This window comes from Marasmius oreades, chromosome 8 (assembly GCF_018924745.1).
Source record: "Marasmius oreades isolate 03SP1 chromosome 8, whole genome shotgun sequence".
In the NCBI taxonomy this organism is placed as follows: domain Eukaryota; kingdom Fungi; phylum Basidiomycota; class Agaricomycetes; order Agaricales; family Marasmiaceae; genus Marasmius; species Marasmius oreades.
This window is the reverse complement of record NC_057330.1, coordinates 542910-561218: the sequence shown is the minus strand read 5'-3', so window position 1 is coordinate 561218 and position 18309 is coordinate 542910. Positions and strand designations below refer to the sequence as shown.

Sequence of the window (18309 nt, the reverse complement as noted above, 5' to 3'; positions counted from 1 at the left end):
ATCATTATCGAAGATTGAATTCATCCTCTTCGACTAAGTACTTGTGCAGAAATCCGGTCACGCACAAATCATTCGATCCCGCAACGAATCAGTAAAGATCAAGTTGAAGATAACTACATAACGTAGATCATTTTTCAGTTCAAACTATACATTGTACATTGGTAAAGGTCCATCATGCCCATAATCATTCGGAACCCATTCCTTTAATAGTTAGAATCTCCGGTCTACGAACGAACATCGTCAAGTCGAGTGACATGCAAGTCGAATGACAACGTACCTTTCTTTCCTGTCCTCTTTCGTGAAGGTTGGGTTTGTTCAAAGCCTTCCCGGCAGCACTTTCCAAAGTACCTATGATAGATAAATCAGTTAAATCGTTGCTCATGAGCATGGAGAATAGAAAAGAAACTTACCCATAACTTTATCACCTAATCCAGGCTTGTTATGCTCTCCGCCACCAGTCGTTCCTGAACCATACCCAGGACTCTCATCGCGGCGAGACCCACCATATCCAGCAGTGCTACCACCAAATTCACCGGTGTCGGAACGATCCCCGTACCCACCCGTGCCAGAGGTGTCGCTACTTCCATAGGTATTGGAAGAGGTATCACGGCCACCCGTGCCAGTCGTGCCCGAGGTGTCGCTGCTTCCATAGGTATTGGAGGTATCACGGCCACCATATCCGCCCGTGCCAGTCGTGCCCGAGGTGTTGCTGCTTCCATAGGTATTGGATGTATCACGGCCACCATATCCACCTGTGCCAGCCGTGCCCGAGGTGTCGCTGCTTCCATAGGTATTGGAGGTATCACGGCCACCATATCCACCTGTGCCAGCCGTGCCAGAGGTGTCACTGCTTCCATAGGTATTGGTATTGGAAGAGGTATCACGGCCACCATATCCACCCGTGCCAGAGGTATTGCTGCTTCCGTAAGCTCCAGCCTCCGAGCGGCCAGTATCTCGGCCCGTGTTACCGCTGCCATATGTATCTCTCAACTCGCCACCAGTGTTTCCACCGCCATAGGTGTTGGAGGAGTCGCGATCGCGATCGGATCCGGTGGAACCGCCGTATGTGGCTCCAGTACTGGATCCGTACGTGTTATCATTGCGGTCTGAACCCAAATTAGAAGAGGTTTGCTGCGAAAAGAGTAGAAGTACACACCGTTACCGGATCCATATGTGTCGTCGCCAGCTTCTATCACGGACACGGACAGGTGAGTTCGTATGTTGACAACAGAAAAAATCGAACGCACTGCGACCGGTAGAACCGTAAGAGTCGTTGTTATAGGAAGACATTATCAGTGGAGAGACGATTGTTGTCGAATGAGATGGGGTCCTAGGAGTGTTCCTACGCCTGCCTTTTAAGAAGCCATGGATTATAAATGTGACCACGAATGACGCACTTTTCACACCTGTCCGCAGCGGAGCACTTGGTGATGGAGGAATGAATGCTCACGCCATCAATGACGACCTACAGCGTGCCTGATCTATTTTCTGATGTAGCGAGTACAGTTGAAAGCTTGAATGGTCAGCCGCACTGGCCCAGATCGAGGATAGAGCACGAACGTGTCTCTAGTACTTCCTGTATAACATATGTTCATTTCACGAGTCGTGACGCCGTCAGTTTTGAGGTTAGTGGACGACTTGTGGATGGAGGTGCGAATCCGCGACATGAATTAAGGCGTCGTGCAGGACCTGTGCATGGGATCTGTGCAAGCTCACCGGTCCTTCCATGAGAGCCGTCTGTCCATATCCAAACCAAGATTAGTTGAATTAAGGACGAGAAGTTGAGTCAAAGATGAGTCTTTACCTTCAATCCATCTCCATCTAGTCAGAGCACGCCATCGGTCACTTTTGGTCACCCGCTCACATTTACGTGCCTCAGCCTGGGTTCATGAACGATGACGGGAACCCTCAGCCGGCGGGTTTAGCTTTGATGTGTCGAGTCGGAATCGTACATAGAGCACTGAGTCTCCGCATTTGTCCACCAGGCGAAGGGCGGATATGGAGGTACAAAAAAAATGGCGTGACTCAAGCGTGACTCAAGCGACCACTGCCGGTGCTGACAAACCGCGGCCGGCACTTGCAGAGCCAACCTGACGGCAATCGGAGAACCCGGATGTTCCCGGTAATGAGATTCTCGGGCTTTTCCAGGAAGTGTTTGCGGAGTTTGAATTACGGCTTGTGTTTCTGTCCCTCTTTGTCGTGCTTCCCTCCGTTTATGGAGAGGTACGTATGATGGAACATGCTCTGCATCGGTTCGAAATAGCACGGAAACCTTACTTATGGACTACACCGTTTGTCCGCCCTACTTAACTTGGGAAGGCCCCATCCTTTGGGTTTTCAGACCAGCACCCCAACAAGTCCGGTATGTTCTCTAAACCATTCGATGCCATACATAGTCTAACCGTCGTCACGCCTCACCTTGAAGGATCATGATAGTGACGCAATAGCGGCGGAAGGTACTTAAAGCAGAAGTGCTTAAGTAGGCTATCCTTACCCTTCGACTGCGGCTCAACTTCCGATAAAGAACCAATGACATGAATTCGTTCTTATGCACCCACACTACGAGAGGAGTTGTGTGCTGAAAGCAACAGCTTTACCATTCTTGGGGACCGCGTTTTGCACCAAGTCGACGATTAGGTTACTCTTCGACTGCGGCCACCAGGCTCAACGATAAGTAAGCGTCCGAACACCATCTGAAATCTGACGTTTGATTTCGTACGAACAGATTTTTTGAGGCATTTCTCATAGATATTCAAGACCATCCTGGTGTCTGGCATCATCGCTACGCTGACATCCGAATTCCATGAAGAGGTACCTATAGGTTATCACACACCTTCTCCGAAGTCAGTCCGTTTACATCCAAGTACATGAAGGTAGACTCCTTATCCGATGATGTCCCTTCGCGATTCACCTCTTCAAATCTCGATCTGGTATACATACTCGCAGCACCATCGTTTGATTTCACGACCTCTAGAAGGAGCGTCCCTCCTCCACCCTCTTCACGGTCTCTCCTCCTATTTCTGACCCAATGAACCGCCTGTTCGATCAATTGTCCTGCTACACCTCGTCGTCTATGCTCTGGATGTACCCACATGCCCACAACGATATACACAGACTCCACTCCACGCTTCTCCTTCAATTTGGAGGGAATATAGTCTGTGAAATCTGTCAACTGCGGGGATAGGACTGTTATCATTCCGGCCCATTCCTCTGTGATCTCTCCGGGCCTCTCTAAAGTTGCGACGATAGTCCCTTTACTGTCCGACCTCAACCGCTCGAACCACTGTTGGTCTGTAAACGCGCCCTCTCCTTCATATGTGGAAGAATAAGCTTTCGGATCTGTTTTAAGAGAGAGTAGCCGGAACTCTTTGTACTGTTGCACGTCTGCAGCGGTAGGTGGTGAGTTGGGGAGTTGATGGAAGCGATACGAGTTATCTGACATATAGAGCGCGGTATGCCCATCGTCGTCTTTGCAGGTATTAAATACTCAATGGGACCCCTTAGGGTCTGAACTGACTCGATATGACTCAAACCTGTGCTACCTACTTCGTACTTGCCGGCCCTCGTCGGATATTTTTCGGTCTTGTTCCCCCCAGTGTCCTTAATCACGTTTCTGGTCCGATAAGCAGGGATCGAAGAACTCTACGAATTTCCGACAGATAGAGCTCATTCGGAGCGCTCGGCGCGCTCGTTCAAACGAGGCAACTACTCACAAGCTCTGTAGATTATGCAATTGCGGGTCTATGAGAATCCATCGAAGCAACGCGATAGAGCTGCGGAAACTAGTTGGGAGTATTGGTAAAATAAGTTAACCGCTCTGAGCGCTAACCTTAACTTCAAGTTGCAGTGGCGTTACCACACCATCAAATTTGTCTCAATCTCTACCAAGATGGAGGAATACATACTACTTCGGAAACCGGGCACATGGGGACTCCTTCCGATCGTAGCCGACTCTGGAAGGTTCTGAGGACTATATATTAGGTTGCTCCCTTTCGCCATCGTCAGTCAGCTCGCTCATTCCTCAGGTTGGCTAGAAAATGTCTGCCCCCAATGTTCAATCCGACCCCTATGCGACTATTTTAGAATCTTTCCGCACCCTCGCAATCAGTGAAGGGCTGAAAAAGAAAAGTAAAGCATACCAAGAGAGACGACGCGCTTTCCTTATTGAGCACGTCCAAGACGGCTTCATCAACCAGTTCGGGGTGAACTCCAGCAGCTTGGACAACTGGAAACGTCTTCTTGACACGGTGGGGATTGAAGGGAGTGAAGAGTTTACTAGTATCACGATGTGTAAAGAGGTGAGTCGTTCAACCCGTTAAAGAAACTGCGATTCCCTGACCGATATCAATTCACGATCCAGGCGCTGAAGGGGAAATACGTAAATCTCATCGATCTTGTGGATGCAGCGAATGCAGGAAAGGCTCTCACTGCTCCCAACCCGTTCTCGTCTGCAAAAGCTCTGTCGAAATATATTCGAAGAACAAAGAAGATCTTCCCGAAAGAGAAAGCTAAAAGAAACCCTCTACTAAGGCAATTCTTGATCGTTGTAACAGGTTCATAATAAAACACTGTGAGCACAGTATCCATCGATATATATCGTTTGACTGACAGAGTCCAAGAGCTGAACTGTAGCGCATACGCACGCACAAGGTCTATAAACACGGCGTTCGCTGTTATGTATTTTGATGTACATATTGCAGAACAAATCGAACCGCAGCATAAAGTCGTGAATGAAAGACGAGCACTCTAGACGCGATAACAGCCAAGGTCGTGGTTCGATGGACTGTTAGAAGAGCTGCCGTCGGCTTCTGATTCGATTTGTTGATCATGATGGGCACGGTCTTGAGTTGAGCCAAGGAGACGGTAGCGGCCGGGCAATCCAGAACTGTCAGACGGCAATGTCTCATTTTGCTTGAGTAGGCTTGAGTCTGGCCTTGGCTTTCAAGAAACCTGAGAGTTCTGGTACGTTATAGAGGATATCAGGTAAACGTTCAGAATGAGAACAAAAGAATTTGCGCACGAAACAGCCATCCGCAGTTGCTGGGAGAAAAAGGGCCATGGCGACGGGATAGAGAGCGTTTTATATTATATATAGTATTTATGTAAGAAAACAAAAGTAAGCAGGGATCGGCAAACGCGACCGATTTATTCTTCCGCTCTTGTTCTCACACAGTCACAACATTCCTTGCTCTGAAAACGTCGATGCTGATTCACCTCAACACCTTCTTCCTTTTATTGTGTCTACCCTCTCTAACTTTGTCCTACGATGAGAGGCCACGGACGGGACACTCGCGGTTCTGGCGGCGCGCATCGCAGAAAGTAGCAGCAGAGGGATTTGCTAACCCGAAGGAAAGTGGAGGGTCTTTTCTTACGGTGCGTGTTATGACCTTGCCCTGATTGTTCATACTGTAAGTAACTTCCGTTACGACAGCAAGTGGAAAATACGACCCCTCCGGGACAATCAGAGCCTGTGAACATGATAATATCAGCCAACTCGGACGCAGATGTCCTCAAAGATCAGGAGGACGGTGGTGGTTTAAGGAATTACTGGTTGTGCGTCTGTTGACTCTTCTGTACGCTATCTGTCACTGAATGAGAGAGTTACGTCCAGGTCGTTATTGTTTGCCGGGGAATGTTTAGGACAGCACTCGGGCGACAGTCAGAAAGTGGATCTGGGAGACGGACATGGGGCTCGTAAGCAACTTCTTCATTCAATGCGGGTTATGGCCTTCTCATCAGCTCTACACCAGTCAACGAAACCGCTGTCATTCGCTACAACTATAATGATTCTCAGTTGGGTACATGTAAAGAGTCGATTGAGGGTGGAAACCATTTCCGGTATTGGGTCCAGAATGGTCCAACTATGAATACGTACGTCACTGTTCTATACTTGGGACCGTCTGCTTACATGTTCGTCGACCAAGTGGTGCTATTTTTATGGCTGCATCGTACGAGATGCCTATATCGCGTATGTTGCTTTCCTCCATTTCCCCTCGACATTCACCTCATTTTCCTCAAACAGAACAGCACGGTATTGTCGCGAATGGGTATAATCTTGGCCGGTATGTGACGTTTCTCTGTTGTGGCGCACGTCAAACGAGTGTCCATTGTATTCTCGGTACTTGACATACGTTTAGGGATTATATTGTCGGCAATATCACTGGATCGGTCATACCCACGGCTAATCTTACCAATCAATCCTCTTATTCCGGCGAAACCAGTTTCGGTGGATTCAAGTATCGCACGACAGTCAAATACCTCAGCGGTCTGCTTCAAAACACGAGTATAGGTATCAACCACAACGACAGTGTACCGACAGGAGACATGAATGCTATTGATGGTCTCGTCGCCCTACTTGAGGTCAAGATATCCGAGCGGCCGAAAAACGATGCTACGTGCGTTTGACTTCTGTCTAGTCTAAACTCACGTCATCCCTGATATTTACATATTCCTGTGCCAGCGCCCTATTTCTAAATCCGCCCAGGCGGGCATGGCAAATCCCCGTTCTCTTCGTTGCATTCATTATTTCCCTTGCATGTTTTTAGACGGATACCCGATACGGCTTGTCCATCAATACTGCTAGATGTCGCTGCCTATCACAGGGAAGATTTCGCAGATCTTCAGTGCGGCCGATATCTCCTAGAAATGGAATTCACCGTAAACATCGTTGTCCACAGGCTCCTTGTACACCCTACCTCAGCCTTTTTCTTTCATTCCTGCACACGGCCTGGTGCCCAATATTCTATTCTCTTGGACGTTCGACGCCAATTAGATTCATTACCTTCACACATGCTTACGACCTCAACGCACACTTGTTTATTGATCAATGCATTTGATGTTTTTAGTTACAGCCATGAACTCTCAGAGGATATCTACCTTTGTTACATTTACTTGGTCAGGACAACCCCATATATACTGCTCACTGCAATTCCTCGGCCTTATATTACTAGCGACGTTGCTACGCTGTCCTAGTTACGAGGGTAAAGGTGCGGGCGCACTAAACAAACACGTTCCCTTTTGTTCCCCGCCATGATATCCGACATTCATATTCAGTGCTCTAGCCAAGTGACGCCCTTCTTTCGTCTTGTTTTCCATGAATTCCATGATGTAATATTTGTGGCGACCAGTCTTCCTTTTGTGAAAGAACCGAAAGGGAGCGATAAAAGGGAACTTGCGGAATCTTCGTAACTTCCAGCTTATCGATAATGCGGCCTGCCTCTCAGATATCTAAAACTTCACGAATCGCCGCAGCTAAGGCTGCACCGTCCGATAACTCTCAATGCCGTTGGGTCCTGATAAAAAAAGCGTTGTTAGAGGTGAGTCGTGTTGTCAAGTTTCGATGTTGAGAATAGAACTCAGTGTTTGCGACAGCTCAACCCTTCAGAAGTATACAAACTCTCCAAAAAATCTACCATCTTTCATATTTTCTTCACCTCGCCTACCGGGAGTGCACCGTCTGATCCCATACGTTTATCTGGCCATAATGTCGAACAGTTCCGGGATCTTCTTTGGGCCGCACAGTTAGAGTGAGTCGACTCTGGGCTAATCGAAGGCACTCATTTTCATACTTTATCGTCCAGGCCGTTACCCGACCCTCAAAGCACACCTCTGCCTCGTTTGCTGTCGGTGGCTGAGCTCTCTTTCAAATACCAATTGAAGTCACTCAGTCGTTGGTCCATGGAGGGGTTGCGTCGACTTGCATCGAACCCCACCTCCACAAAAATTCGATATGCACCCGATATCAGCCTTGGTCGCTTACTCAAGTTATCCATCCTCTACCAACAGAGCGATCTTTCGACACGCCTCCAGGAGCAGTGGTTAACACGCGTCTACCGTCAAGAGCTCTCACCTTTCGCCGCCATCACCGTTGGGGACAAATGCGGCTTGCCCCAATTCGTCGGCCACGCGATGTACATCCATATGGTCGACATGGCTTCCCGCATAGCTGATTCTGAAAGAATTGATCTCGGTTCACCGTTGACACATTCTCAAAATCTACACATATTTTGCGGGTACTATTCCTTACGGGCGTATTGGCGTCAGCTCTCGCAATGCCCACCTTCCTACTCCCATTCCCCGGAATGTCGATACCCGTCGAAGTGTAGCGCGGCTTGGATAAGACGGTGGAAAGCTTGTTCTTCATCAGAACTTTCGGCACACCCGGATGTGGATGTCCAACGGAAGCTGCTGGAGTTACAAAGAAGATTAAGTCCGGACCTTGTACTCAGGGAGTCGATGCCCGCTGGATGTAGGGCAGGTGCCCTTAATACGGTGACACAGAAGCGCAACGAAGTCTCCAACAACTTGCACCACCACTTTGATATATAAAGGTTGGTGTTCTCCGTCTTGTAGCGGTATCTCTTGACGATCTCACCGATCGCGATCACAGCATGCAGGCATATGTACTAATTTAAACCCTGTACTCCCCGTATTGCAACACATGCCACCCGAATTTGTTCCGTATCACCTACACGAGGCGAGAAGCTCCAAGAGATGTTTTGCTCCAGCAGGTCCAATTTTCTGTCTAGAATACCTTGCACCGGCGAAGTTCTTGGTTCATGGGATCTTTTTAATGTTCGCGCTGGATGCCTACCCGGCCGCTGTGAATCTGGGGACTTTCACAACGCGTTCAACACGCTCCTTTCGCAAGGGGTCATATTTATTTAGCTCCTTACACGTGTTGAATCCGTGTTCAACTCGAGGTTCACCGCGTATAATGGAGTCGCTCCCTCCCCAACTCCGCTGTACCTATACGCTCCTCCTTCCCCATATTTTGGTTCTAGCGACTCTTCTAGTCGTCGCTCACGATTACCTCCCAAAATCATCTCCTATCCTCAGGCTAGAAATGCCGCCCATCGAGGTCTTTGAACCTACCCACAAAGTTCAGCTCTTGTTTGAGCTTTTCCGCCGGGGATCAAGGCAACCACGACGGAAGTCTTCTCAATTTATACCCTTTGCGAGAAAGCAATCTGAAGGCTCGAAATCGTCGCTGTTGGATCTCCCCCGTGTGTCAAGGACTAGCGCTAGCGAACGTCAGCATCACTCCACCTCCTTTACCTCGTCCACCCTGTCAAATAATGACTCTCAACACCTCGTGCATGACCATGAATATTATTGCGATCCGTCCAGTGCTACCGATGACCAATGCTGTACATTGAAGGTGGAGACCACGTTGTTTAGGGTATGAATTCCTTGAAAAATTTTCAAGCTTTTGCGATGCTTATGTAGTTGTCTTCATCAGGTTCTCAGAATAGTTCTTTGCCGCGACAACTCTGCCTTTTCGAAAAGACTTTGGTTTGGTCGCAAGGACTGTGGGGGTGTGTTCAATATCCCAGGAGAGGCGGATCGTTTCCGCGATTTACTATGGGTGCTTCATACCATGTTCGTCGTTTGCACTTCTCGTTTTCGACACTTTGGCTCACATATTACTATAGGCCTCCGGACTTTCATTTTGGTTCTCAAAGCTCAGATTCAGACGACCGCCGTTATACTGGCCTACATGATGTATCACTATCTCGATTACTCAATATCGCTGAGCTAGCGCACGACTACTCCTTCCCTTCATTCCAACGCTGGGCCGTGGAAAAGATTTATCGTTTTCTCCTCCGTTGCAGCTCACCGGAATCTACGATTCCACTTCCGAGCTCTGCAACGTCCTCTCTTTCCTCCTCTTCATCAATGACCTTTGTTACAATTGATTCCGCAACCTCTTCTAAAGACGACGATCCCGACGAAATCTACGGTAGGATTCTGAAAGTTTCGTTGAACAGTAAACATCCACATCTCCTCGATCTCCTTGTCCAACGGCTGGTCGTCAGGATCCTTTGGTATGATTACCTCCCTGGCCCAGCACTCATGGAACCTATCATTCGAAATCGTTCTCATAAACCCGTCGACACGCTGCTCGGTGTCATTAATTATCGGATGCTCGTGGATCTCCCTCAGGTCGAACATCGAACGTCCCCCGGAAGGTTGTCTCCTCCACAACACGTCTTCCCTCGAGAGATGCCTATTGAGCAGCGGATGGAGTTTCTTGCCGCTCATCATTCACTCACTAGTTCATGGAAACAAGTTCGCGAGAATCCACCTGAACTTCGATGCCAGTCATCGTCATCGTCGGACGACCCTTCGAGGTCGAAAAGAAGTAGCGGCAGCAGTATGAAGCGGTCGTTCCTTCCCCGAGGGCTTCAGCGACGCGGTTCTTCTACTTCCTCAAACAGCAACGAGAGCCATGACCTCCCATCTTTACATGTTTCATGTGGAAACACATGGAAACGGGTGTGGCGGTCTTCCTGTCGATACGCGGAGACGCGATCCAAAAGTCGGGATGATATCTTGGGAATGTTAAAAGTTACGATGCTGCGGATACGGAAAGTGACGGCCGACGATGGTAATATATGCCTCGACTGTGCGCTGGAAGGGTTGGAAGCGTTAGATGTGATTAGGGATAAGGTTATCGATGGGTTGCCGAGTATGTTTGTTTACAGATGAACAACGTTGGTGGACTGTTTTCTTTTTTTCATTCTTGCTTTGCGCTTGGACGTGAAGCTCTGTAGTTTACACCTTTACTATAAATTGTAATTTACCATAGCAATGTTTTTATGTGCTTGAAATTCCATGTTTTGCGACTTGTTCGTGTGAAGCTTGCGTGTACGTGCATTCCCGAACAACTTATGTATTCCGATTCAGATCTAGGTATTGAACTCGCTAAGCCCAATGGATATCCTTGTATATAAATGTAGGTACAGCAAGATCTCCGCCGTGTGACTGTCCGGGCCAGTCTCGTACATAGCTTCTCACGACCGAAGAGGTTGATGTTCAAATTTGGTCTGCCGCAGTTGGACTCAGACCGTCGCGAGAAACTAAGTCCCTCCTTCATGACTAGCACCATTGCGAACTATCCAGAATCAGAAGTGGCGGAGACCGAGCCTCTCGCAAGTGACACAGAAAATCACGATAGTCAAGCCACTCATAATCGCACCACTGTCAATCTCAAGTCATCAGATTTGAAGGTGGAGTTTAAGAAGATATACCAAAAGCACGGAAGCTTGAAAGAACGCCGTCTCTGGTTAAGGGACAATCTGAGTAAAGTAAGCGGTCGCTTTTTTCACTTTCATACTCACGCAAAATAAACCCACCTTTGCGCTGGACACAGAAATGCAACAGCTGTGAAGAAAAAAATCTTAAGTGCCTCTCACAGCCTGACAAGATCCGGTGTGAGGCTTGTGCGCGTCGTAAAGAAGGAAGCTGCTCAAAAGTTGCAGAAGAGAAAAAAGACAGGGTAATGAAGAGCCTTAAAATTGACGCCAGTACATATGATGCTCTGCTATCCGAGTACAACAAGAAGAAGGACAGTAAACCTAGAGTGCGTGGGCGTAAGACGACAGCGCCGAAGAAGTCAACAGTAAGTTGTAGAGTCAGTTCCCCTATCGACAAAGTGGCCGTCAAGACATCGGTGAAGAAGGTGAGCATTAGTACAATTATTTTGACCCCCATGTACATTTTGCTTGATCATGTCATTATAGCCTACCATCTTGTTTCCGAGTTCGCCACCACGGGCCAAAAAATCGCCCACTCGACCTATATCTAGTGGTACTAACCGTGAACAACCGTGAGCTTTTGATCTCTTTCTATCCCCGTAGTCCACTGATGGTGTGCTATGTTGTTCATTCCAGGGAAATCCATAGTCGGACTGTTGCTTTGACGAGAAGCGCAGCACCAGCGCCTTCGACACCTTCTAAGAGCAAGCTTACTGTCGAGAAACCAAATTCAGCTTCTCGGAAGTTTGTCCGATTCCTTGAAAGTAAAACAACGAAACGTGCCAAGGATCCGGAGGACGATAGCACGAGCTCTGAGAGTTCTGAGAGTGAAAAAGATGAAGAAGACAAGTGCAAAGCCGTCAGGGCCAACTTGACTCCCCTTGCTCGGTTTCCAAGACCGATCCCAAAGAAAAACGCTGGTTTACATCACGAGGTCGAAAAGAACCCAGATTCAGACGGTTCTCAAGATAGCGATAGCTCGCACTCTGAAGCATCCGAGCAGTCAGAAGAAGATCATAGAGGCGACCAGGAAGCAGGCGCAGTGTTACTTGAAGTCGAGGATGAAGTTCCATTTGACGGTGAGAGTGTTGATGCCGCGGATGAGGACGACCAAGATTCCAATCCTATCGTTGCTGGACAAAAAGTAAACGGTGAGCTCGGATATCTACTGTCGATGACTTATCGTCTCAGTATTCACTACGAAGCTTTGAAATTGAACAAACCTGATTCTACCACCATGACCATTCCCGCCGTATCCAGACCAGCAGGGCAGGACTTTGTCGAACTTCATCTACTCAAACGCAAAGTCGAGATGAGCATGCAGAACATTGATCGTAGATCCTCAGTATGGTGTAACCTGAACGAGGTAGCGGGAAGGCTGGGTGATATGGCGACATCACAAATGGATGAGATTATCACCAAAGCTGGTACCTTTATTGGAAGCCGTAGCGAGGTTGAGGTAGACGGAGGGTATGAGCGTGAAGGGCAGGAGCCAGAACGCAAGCGGTTGAAAACGATGAGTTCGAAAAATACGAGGAAATCTATCGAGGCTAAGCAGAGGCAGAGAGATGATTAGAGAGGTTCATGCAATAATACTGACACATCAGCGGCCTAGTACACAGTACTTGTACTGAAGTCATCCTGGTATTCAAGGTACATGGTCTCCAATCTTTATCGCCATCGTCGCTAAAGTATTGCTGTAACTGTGAGAAAACCTAGATAGAATTCAATCAGAATAGAGACACATACCAAAATTTAATCCCACAAGTGACAGCTGAATCATGAGGCTGGATGTTCGCTCGACGATGGAGACGACGTGGAAGAAAAGAGACGGGCGCTTATAGGCCGGGATACCCGATCGAACCGACGATGCGGAGTATGAATAATTTTATAACCTGAATCTCTCTTACTGTGATCTCTCTTCTATTTTTGTATGTTTCAGCTACACTCACAGCGCGACTTGTACGCCGAGTCCACCTAGCAGGTCGCTTAGGGCTCTCTGACGACGTATAAAATACCTCCTTGGCCGAACCTCAGGCCTCAGCGCTCCTCGCGAACTAATGGCCGTTCCAAAGTATACCGTGGCTATCTGGCAAGTCGTCATGGCATATATATCTTCAGCCTGAGTTTGGTTTTTCTAACGCTTGCTCACTACATACAGTGGTGGTGCAATAGCTGGACTCTCACTCGCTGCTTTCATCACAACGCATACACTGTTATCCAGGTCGATGTATACGAAGCTCGCCCGAAGCTCTCCACGGACGGTTCAGGAATCGGGGTTTGGAAGCGCACTTGGGAGGTACTTCGAGACTTAGGGTTGGATGAAGAGCTTGTCAAACGGAATATAACCCCACCAAAGGACGGAGAAGGTGCGTAAATGCTGGCTGACCATACGCTCTTAGAATTTTGACGGCGGCCCTCGATCTACTACCTTCCAGCGAAATATCCAGTTGTGTTTCGCAGATCTGATCAAGAGACGGATGGCTTCATGTTCTACGAACATAAGATGCCGTGTGCGTGTGCCTGCATTGGTCTAGCTGCTCGTGATAGTTGATCTTATCCTCCTGTAGATGGCCCTATTGTTCTGCAGCGCCGTGATCTCTGCGAGATGTTGGTCGAGAAAACAAACCAGAAAACTTGCTCGATTCATTACAGCAAAAAACTCGTCAAATACGACTCGACGGGTGCTGATGGACAATTCAAGCTTCATTTTGATGATGGCACTACAGCGTCCGCAGACCTTATCATCGGTGCTGACGGTATCCATTCCACGGTTCGAAAATTCTTCTTCAGCGATTTGGCCTCCGCGACGTCAGATGAAGCCAAGAAGGAGCAATATTTGCGGTGTATTGAACCGAGATGGTCTGGTACATATATGTATCGAACGAACATGGGTATACCAAAGGAAAAGATCCAGGAGTTGAACCCCGAGCATCCTTCTCTGAAAGTATTGTCCACGATCGTAAGTCTCCAGGAATTCGACGTCAGTGGAGACATTCTTACTTATTTGTGGCTAGTGGTGTGGCAAGGACAAGGTAAGATTGGATGGCTCTCGTCTTCTCATCAACTTACAAACCAACTCAGCACGGGCTTACGATCGATCAAGGAAAAATGATTACATTTTCAGTTTATCATAGCATCCCTAGCGCGCAGGGTTCGATACGTGAGGGATCTCGGACGGAAGATGTCGACAAGCAAGAAGTCGCTGACGCTTTGGCCGGATGGGAGCCTGCCCTGCAACAGATACTTCACGTGAGTGTAGTGTGTTTTATGAAACTATATACTAATGTACGGTCGCCCCACAGCTTCACGATCCCGATGTCCAGTACTCGCGCTGGGCGATCCACTGTGTGGAGCCGATTCCGCAGAGTGTATCCGGCAATGTTATTCTAATTGGTGATGCTGTACGTGTTACCTTTCTGATCATGTGTTTCCTGCCTGATACTTGATGGTCTACGTTCTTAGGCTCACGCAATGACACCTCATCAAGGTGTAGGGGGCGGACAAGCCGTTGAGGTACGATGGTTGTCTTGATTTCGCGGGTATATGGAACATATCTTTATTGTCAGGATTCCCATCTTCTGGGTCGCATCCTGGCTCATCCCAGCACAACGAAACAATCGCTCAAGCACGCACTGCAAGTGTACCAGCAGATACGGCTACCTTTCGCCAAAATAGCCGCGCAACGTTCTCTTTTTAACGGCATGATGTACGAGTTCAATCATCCTGACTACTTTTACGAGGCTGGTAGGCCCCCATCGAAGGATGAATTAGTACGGCTTGGGAAAGCGATCGAGGAGTCTTTCAAGTGGCTTGGTCAAGGTGGATGTTATGATGACTGGGATGAGGCAGAAAGAAAGCTTTTGGAACAGGACATCGGTGCGTAGATGGTTACGCCGACGCGTGTATAGAATTATTCTTTATGCAATGTTAAAGGTACAGAATCATCATCGTAATTATTTCCCTGCCATCCACTGGGTCCAAAGGGGATGCAATTCCTATCTATCTATCTATCCATCCGAACGATTTACTTTATCATGGGCGTGAATGCATACAGTTTGGGCTGCCTGTTACTTCCTTCCTGGCTCCTAGGCTCGGTTCATTCATTGAAAAGTGACAGAAATCATCATTATAACTCTAAGTTGAATATAGGTACATGGAATCATGCCAAACTGGTCACGCAACACCGAGAAAACTCCCACAAAACGCTCGAAGACACCGTTTTCCCTACATGAGATTATAGCCTTGCCGCAACCTGCTCTTCAATGTGACCGGATTGATGGCATTTGTTTACTACTTTCGTTTACTTTTGCGGCCGCCGCGTTTTCGAGAGGTTCTTGGCTTTTTGGAGGATCGTGAGGGCCCTTGTACGGGGACGTCTTCAGGAGCGTCTTCAGGGTCTGTCCACGGTGCAAGCTCGCGTTCAAGTACAAACTGGTGTTTCGAGAGTGGCGAAACCGGATAGTCGGATGAACCCACCCTCGACTGAACAACCCCTAGTAATTCCTGCAGCACGTTAAGCGCGTTTGTGAATGCGGGATTGTCGGAAGGGATAAAGGCATCAAGAATCAAGGCCGTCTCTAAGTCCACAAAGTGAGATACAATGGCACCACGGAGCTCTTCGAAGTGGAAATTGATCAAGGAGAGAGTGTTCTCGGAAATGTAACTTGTATATTCCCGTAGTTCTTCACGTCGGTTTAGACCTTGGGCTTCTAGCACACCGATGAAGCGGCAACGGGCTAGATGTACGTCACCTGGTTCGCCGTCCGGGAAGATCCCGTGGTAGAGCATTCGTCGTTGCTCGTCGACCTCTTTGGCCGTCCCATGATGGTCCTGGGAAGCATCGTTGTCGATGTCGACGAGGTAGAGGAAGGTCCATAAGCTGACCCAGAAGACGGATTCGAGGTCATGGAGAAGATTGTGTTTGAAAACGAACATCGATTTATTTCGGCCCTTCTTGTTCAGGGGTGCCGAATTGATCGCATACCAAGGTGTGCGTTGCGGCTTATATAGGTAGCTCCGTGCTTCAACCTCCACTGACCAGAAGTGAGGCGTGCCCTGTGAGTGGTGACGTTTTAGTGAATGTCAATTGCGTACAGGCCCGCATCACTTACAACAGTTTTGGTCCTTCCAGTCTCAGTTTCACCATACGCAACAAGGTAGTCGAAGTCTCCGAGCCGGCCAGTTCTTGTACGGGGATCCCAAAAGGAGTTCCAACTACTAACATCACGATGAACCATTCCGTAAATCCATAGCACCCAACATGCTGAGAACAAAGGTTGATAGGTGAAAATTAACGAACAGAGAGATACCGGAACGAACCTCGGAAAATCCCAATGACTACCTGGGAGCATGTCCTCCGACAACGAACTGATTCCAATGGTATCATCGCACCCCGTAATACGATCCTGTAGTGAAAGCGATCTGGTTTGTCAAACTCGTGGTCGCCCTGGGGGGACGATACCGAAGATGGGCCACCACGAGGATCCGCCCTTCGAGAGCCGGAATGGATGAAGCTAGCAGGCAGTGTGGAGGCGGAAGGGTCGGGAAGAAGGCGAATGTGTTTGTGTTTGCCGCATACACCGAGCACCTTCTGTGCGAGCTTCTCATGTGTATGCATGTGCAATAAATGATCGCGGTACCAGTCCTTCACTGGCACGGAATGCTGGCGCTTGTCACCCTTGACTAGATTCTCGAGATTTTCGAGGCTCTCCCCTTCTACCACGGCTCCGTCTTCCAGCCACACATCCTTCAAGACGAACTCGTTAGACTCGTCGCCATCCTTTTCGTGGACCACCCAAACGCGGGTGGAACGGCCTGTTCCGTCGTCGACTTTGAAATCGCACAAGACCTCCTTTGTGACGAAAACCAACCTCTGTGTGCCTTCCTTTCCGTCGACCAGCCCCCTCACAGTGATTTCGTACTGGATGCTGTCTCCCACCAGCACTCTGTTCATCGTGGGGTCGATACCGATTCGCTCCAGGTAATCGGAGTGTTGGTCGTATAGAGCAGGGAGTTCATCTTTTTTAGCGCGCGGGGGAACTAGCGCCTTAGAGTCTGGGCTAACTTTAGAGTTGTGATTGGTCAATACCAACGCAAGAATGAATCTGATGAATGGTTTGGGATCCTGGATCAACGAACCGCAGAGCCTTGAGTATATGCTGGGTCTAGCTATTACGACAACTCACTAGAGTCCAATTGAAGGACTCTGATACAAAAACACTCGACCGTGAATGATACCAAAGCCTCGCTTGGTCGTCTTCCATGTTATACCCGAATGTGAAGAGCCGGCACGGGTCGTTCCGCATAATGTGGTGCATTCCCCAAACAACCTTGCCCCAGTTCTGCAACGACAACCAATCAGGCAAGCAGAAATTCAGAGGGACCGAAGTTGCCTACGTCCAGCTCGTCGTCCTTAGTCTTGTTGTTTTTCTTTAACTCACCAACGCAAAAAAGCTGTTCCCATCCCACCTCTTTCAGCGACTGCGAGATCAGGTAGAGAAAGGAATCTGGACGTGGGGAGTTTGGCTTCTCGCCGTGAAGGTGCTCTTGCTTGGAACTGTGGGCAACCCAAGCGCGGCCGTTAATTTGAGCTGCGAGCTCAAGAATAGCATTGATGAGGTCGTAAAGACTGAACGCTTGAGCTTCCTGTACGCCCATTTTTGCTGGCGATTTCGAAGTATGACCATATATGGTTCCAGCCTGCGTGGGTGGGGTACAATGTTGAAAATCGCCAGCTCTCGTGCCTCTCTCCTTAGGCAGTTTTATCTTCTTCTTCAACTGGGCCATAACATCTTCGAGGACCGTCGCGGGGAGGTGGGGAACATGGTCAGAGAGAAACTTTACCACAGACTTTTCGGGAATGTATCTGTACTTCTTCATCAGCTCGTTGCGAGCAGCATTGAGGGTCTGCGGCGACGTGCTGATGTTGAGCGCCTCCCGAGGTGACGCGGCGGCCGCTCGTTTACCATGAGTGTTTGCCATGCAAATCGTCCGTGGAGGTGTCAACTAGAACGGTAACTGTGACGATGGGATCGAGAAAACGCCCGGTCCGACTTTATCCGTTCCCAATAAGGCGACTGCCATATTGGGAGAGAGCGCTTCAATGGAGAGGTTGGATCATCCATACGATTATTCTGTTTCTTTTGACCATTGTACCCTGTATATAGCTCTAGATCTATTGATGCAATTAACATTTCAGGGTCACCTCAAAATTCCTAGGTAACTCTAGATAACATTGTATCGTTACGCATTGCGCAATAGTTATCGC

General features: G+C 48.5%; 9 protein-coding genes across 11 annotated transcripts; 6 read left to right on the top strand and 3 right to left on the bottom strand.

Annotated features, from left to right (window-relative positions):
- Positions 1 to 77: 77 nt before the first annotated feature.
- E1B28_012091 (uncharacterized protein) lies at positions 78 to 2015 on the bottom strand. 2 transcript variants are annotated; one of them, XM_043157163.1, is made up of 7 exons: positions 1805 to 2015; positions 1398 to 1737; positions 1248 to 1342; positions 1157 to 1189; positions 411 to 1106; positions 278 to 348; positions 78 to 224 (listed from the first exon to the last, which is right to left on the bottom strand). In XM_043157163.1, exons 3-7 carry the CDS (start codon positions 1288 to 1290, stop codon positions 204 to 206), a joined length of 864 nt encoding a protein of 287 aa, XP_043004529.1. In that variant the 5' UTR covers positions 1291 to 1342; positions 1398 to 1737; positions 1805 to 2015; the 3' UTR covers positions 78 to 203. The 2 variants fall into 2 exon arrangements, with proteins under 2 accessions (XP_043004529.1, XP_043004530.1); XM_043157164.1 differs by having other exon boundaries at positions 1398 to 2015.
- Positions 2016 to 2815: 800 nt separating this feature from the next.
- E1B28_012090 (uncharacterized protein) lies at positions 2816 to 3442 on the bottom strand (the record flags this gene model as incomplete). The annotated part of the gene is made up of 1 exon (XM_043157162.1): positions 2816 to 3442. One exon carries the CDS (start codon positions 3440 to 3442, stop codon positions 2816 to 2818), a length of 627 nt encoding a protein of 208 aa, XP_043004528.1.
- Positions 3443 to 3743: 301 nt separating this feature from the next.
- On the top strand, positions 3744 to 4561 carry E1B28_012089 (uncharacterized protein; the record flags this gene model as incomplete). Its single annotated transcript, XM_043157161.1, has 4 exons — positions 3744 to 3792; positions 3848 to 3960; positions 4035 to 4298; positions 4361 to 4561. The coding sequence occupies 4 exons, from the start codon at positions 3744 to 3746 to the stop codon at positions 4559 to 4561; spliced, it is 627 nt and encodes a 208-aa protein (XP_043004527.1).
- Positions 4562 to 5202: 641 nt separating this feature from the next.
- On the top strand, positions 5203 to 6545 carry E1B28_012088 (uncharacterized protein; the record flags this gene model as incomplete). The annotated part of the gene is made up of 8 exons (XM_043157160.1): positions 5203 to 5373; positions 5432 to 5553; positions 5612 to 5694; positions 5751 to 5871; positions 5925 to 5968; positions 6023 to 6062; positions 6138 to 6395; positions 6461 to 6545. 8 exons carry the CDS (start codon positions 5203 to 5205, stop codon positions 6543 to 6545), a joined length of 924 nt encoding a protein of 307 aa, XP_043004526.1.
- A 660-nt stretch (positions 6546 to 7205) lies between these two features.
- Positions 7206 to 8328, top strand: E1B28_012087 (uncharacterized protein; the record flags this gene model as incomplete). The annotated part of the gene is made up of 3 exons (XM_043157159.1): positions 7206 to 7316; positions 7372 to 7526; positions 7581 to 8328. 3 exons carry the CDS (start codon positions 7206 to 7208, stop codon positions 8326 to 8328), a joined length of 1014 nt encoding a protein of 337 aa, XP_043004525.1.
- A 388-nt stretch (positions 8329 to 8716) lies between these two features.
- On the top strand, positions 8717 to 10491 carry E1B28_012086 (uncharacterized protein; the record flags this gene model as incomplete). The annotated part of the gene is made up of 3 exons (XM_043157158.1): positions 8717 to 9181; positions 9242 to 9381; positions 9435 to 10491. 3 exons carry the CDS (start codon positions 8717 to 8719, stop codon positions 10489 to 10491), a joined length of 1662 nt encoding a protein of 553 aa, XP_043004524.1.
- Positions 10492 to 10877: 386 nt separating this feature from the next.
- Positions 10878 to 12615, top strand: E1B28_012085 (uncharacterized protein; the record flags this gene model as incomplete). Its single annotated transcript, XM_043157157.1, has 4 exons — positions 10878 to 11090; positions 11156 to 11464; positions 11526 to 11611; positions 11676 to 12615. The coding sequence occupies 4 exons, from the start codon at positions 10878 to 10880 to the stop codon at positions 12613 to 12615; spliced, it is 1548 nt and encodes a 515-aa protein (XP_043004523.1).
- Positions 12616 to 12933: 318 nt separating this feature from the next.
- Positions 12934 to 15106, top strand: E1B28_012084 (uncharacterized protein). Of its 2 annotated transcripts, XM_043157156.1 has the most exons (10): positions 12934 to 13131; positions 13201 to 13408; positions 13478 to 13552; positions 13610 to 14001; positions 14057 to 14074; positions 14124 to 14291; positions 14345 to 14443; positions 14505 to 14555; positions 14609 to 14918; positions 14982 to 15106. In XM_043157156.1, exons 3-10 carry the CDS (start codon positions 13528 to 13530, stop codon positions 14993 to 14995), a joined length of 1077 nt encoding a protein of 358 aa, XP_043004522.1. In that variant the 5' UTR covers positions 12934 to 13131; positions 13201 to 13408; positions 13478 to 13527; the 3' UTR covers positions 14996 to 15106. The 2 variants fall into 2 exon arrangements, with proteins under 2 accessions (XP_043004522.1, XP_043004521.1); XM_043157155.1 differs by having other exon boundaries at positions 14609 to 15106.
- An 89-nt stretch (positions 15107 to 15195) lies between these two features.
- On the bottom strand, positions 15196 to 18064 carry E1B28_012083 (uncharacterized protein). Its single transcript, XM_043157154.1, has 5 exons — positions 17439 to 18064; positions 17228 to 17383; positions 16362 to 17166; positions 16154 to 16305; positions 15196 to 16097 (listed from the first exon to the last, which is right to left on the bottom strand). The coding sequence occupies exons 1-5, from the start codon at positions 18021 to 18023 to the stop codon at positions 15333 to 15335; spliced, it is 2463 nt and encodes an 820-aa protein (XP_043004520.1). The 5' UTR covers positions 18024 to 18064; the 3' UTR covers positions 15196 to 15332.
- Positions 18065 to 18309: the final 245 nt, after the last annotated feature.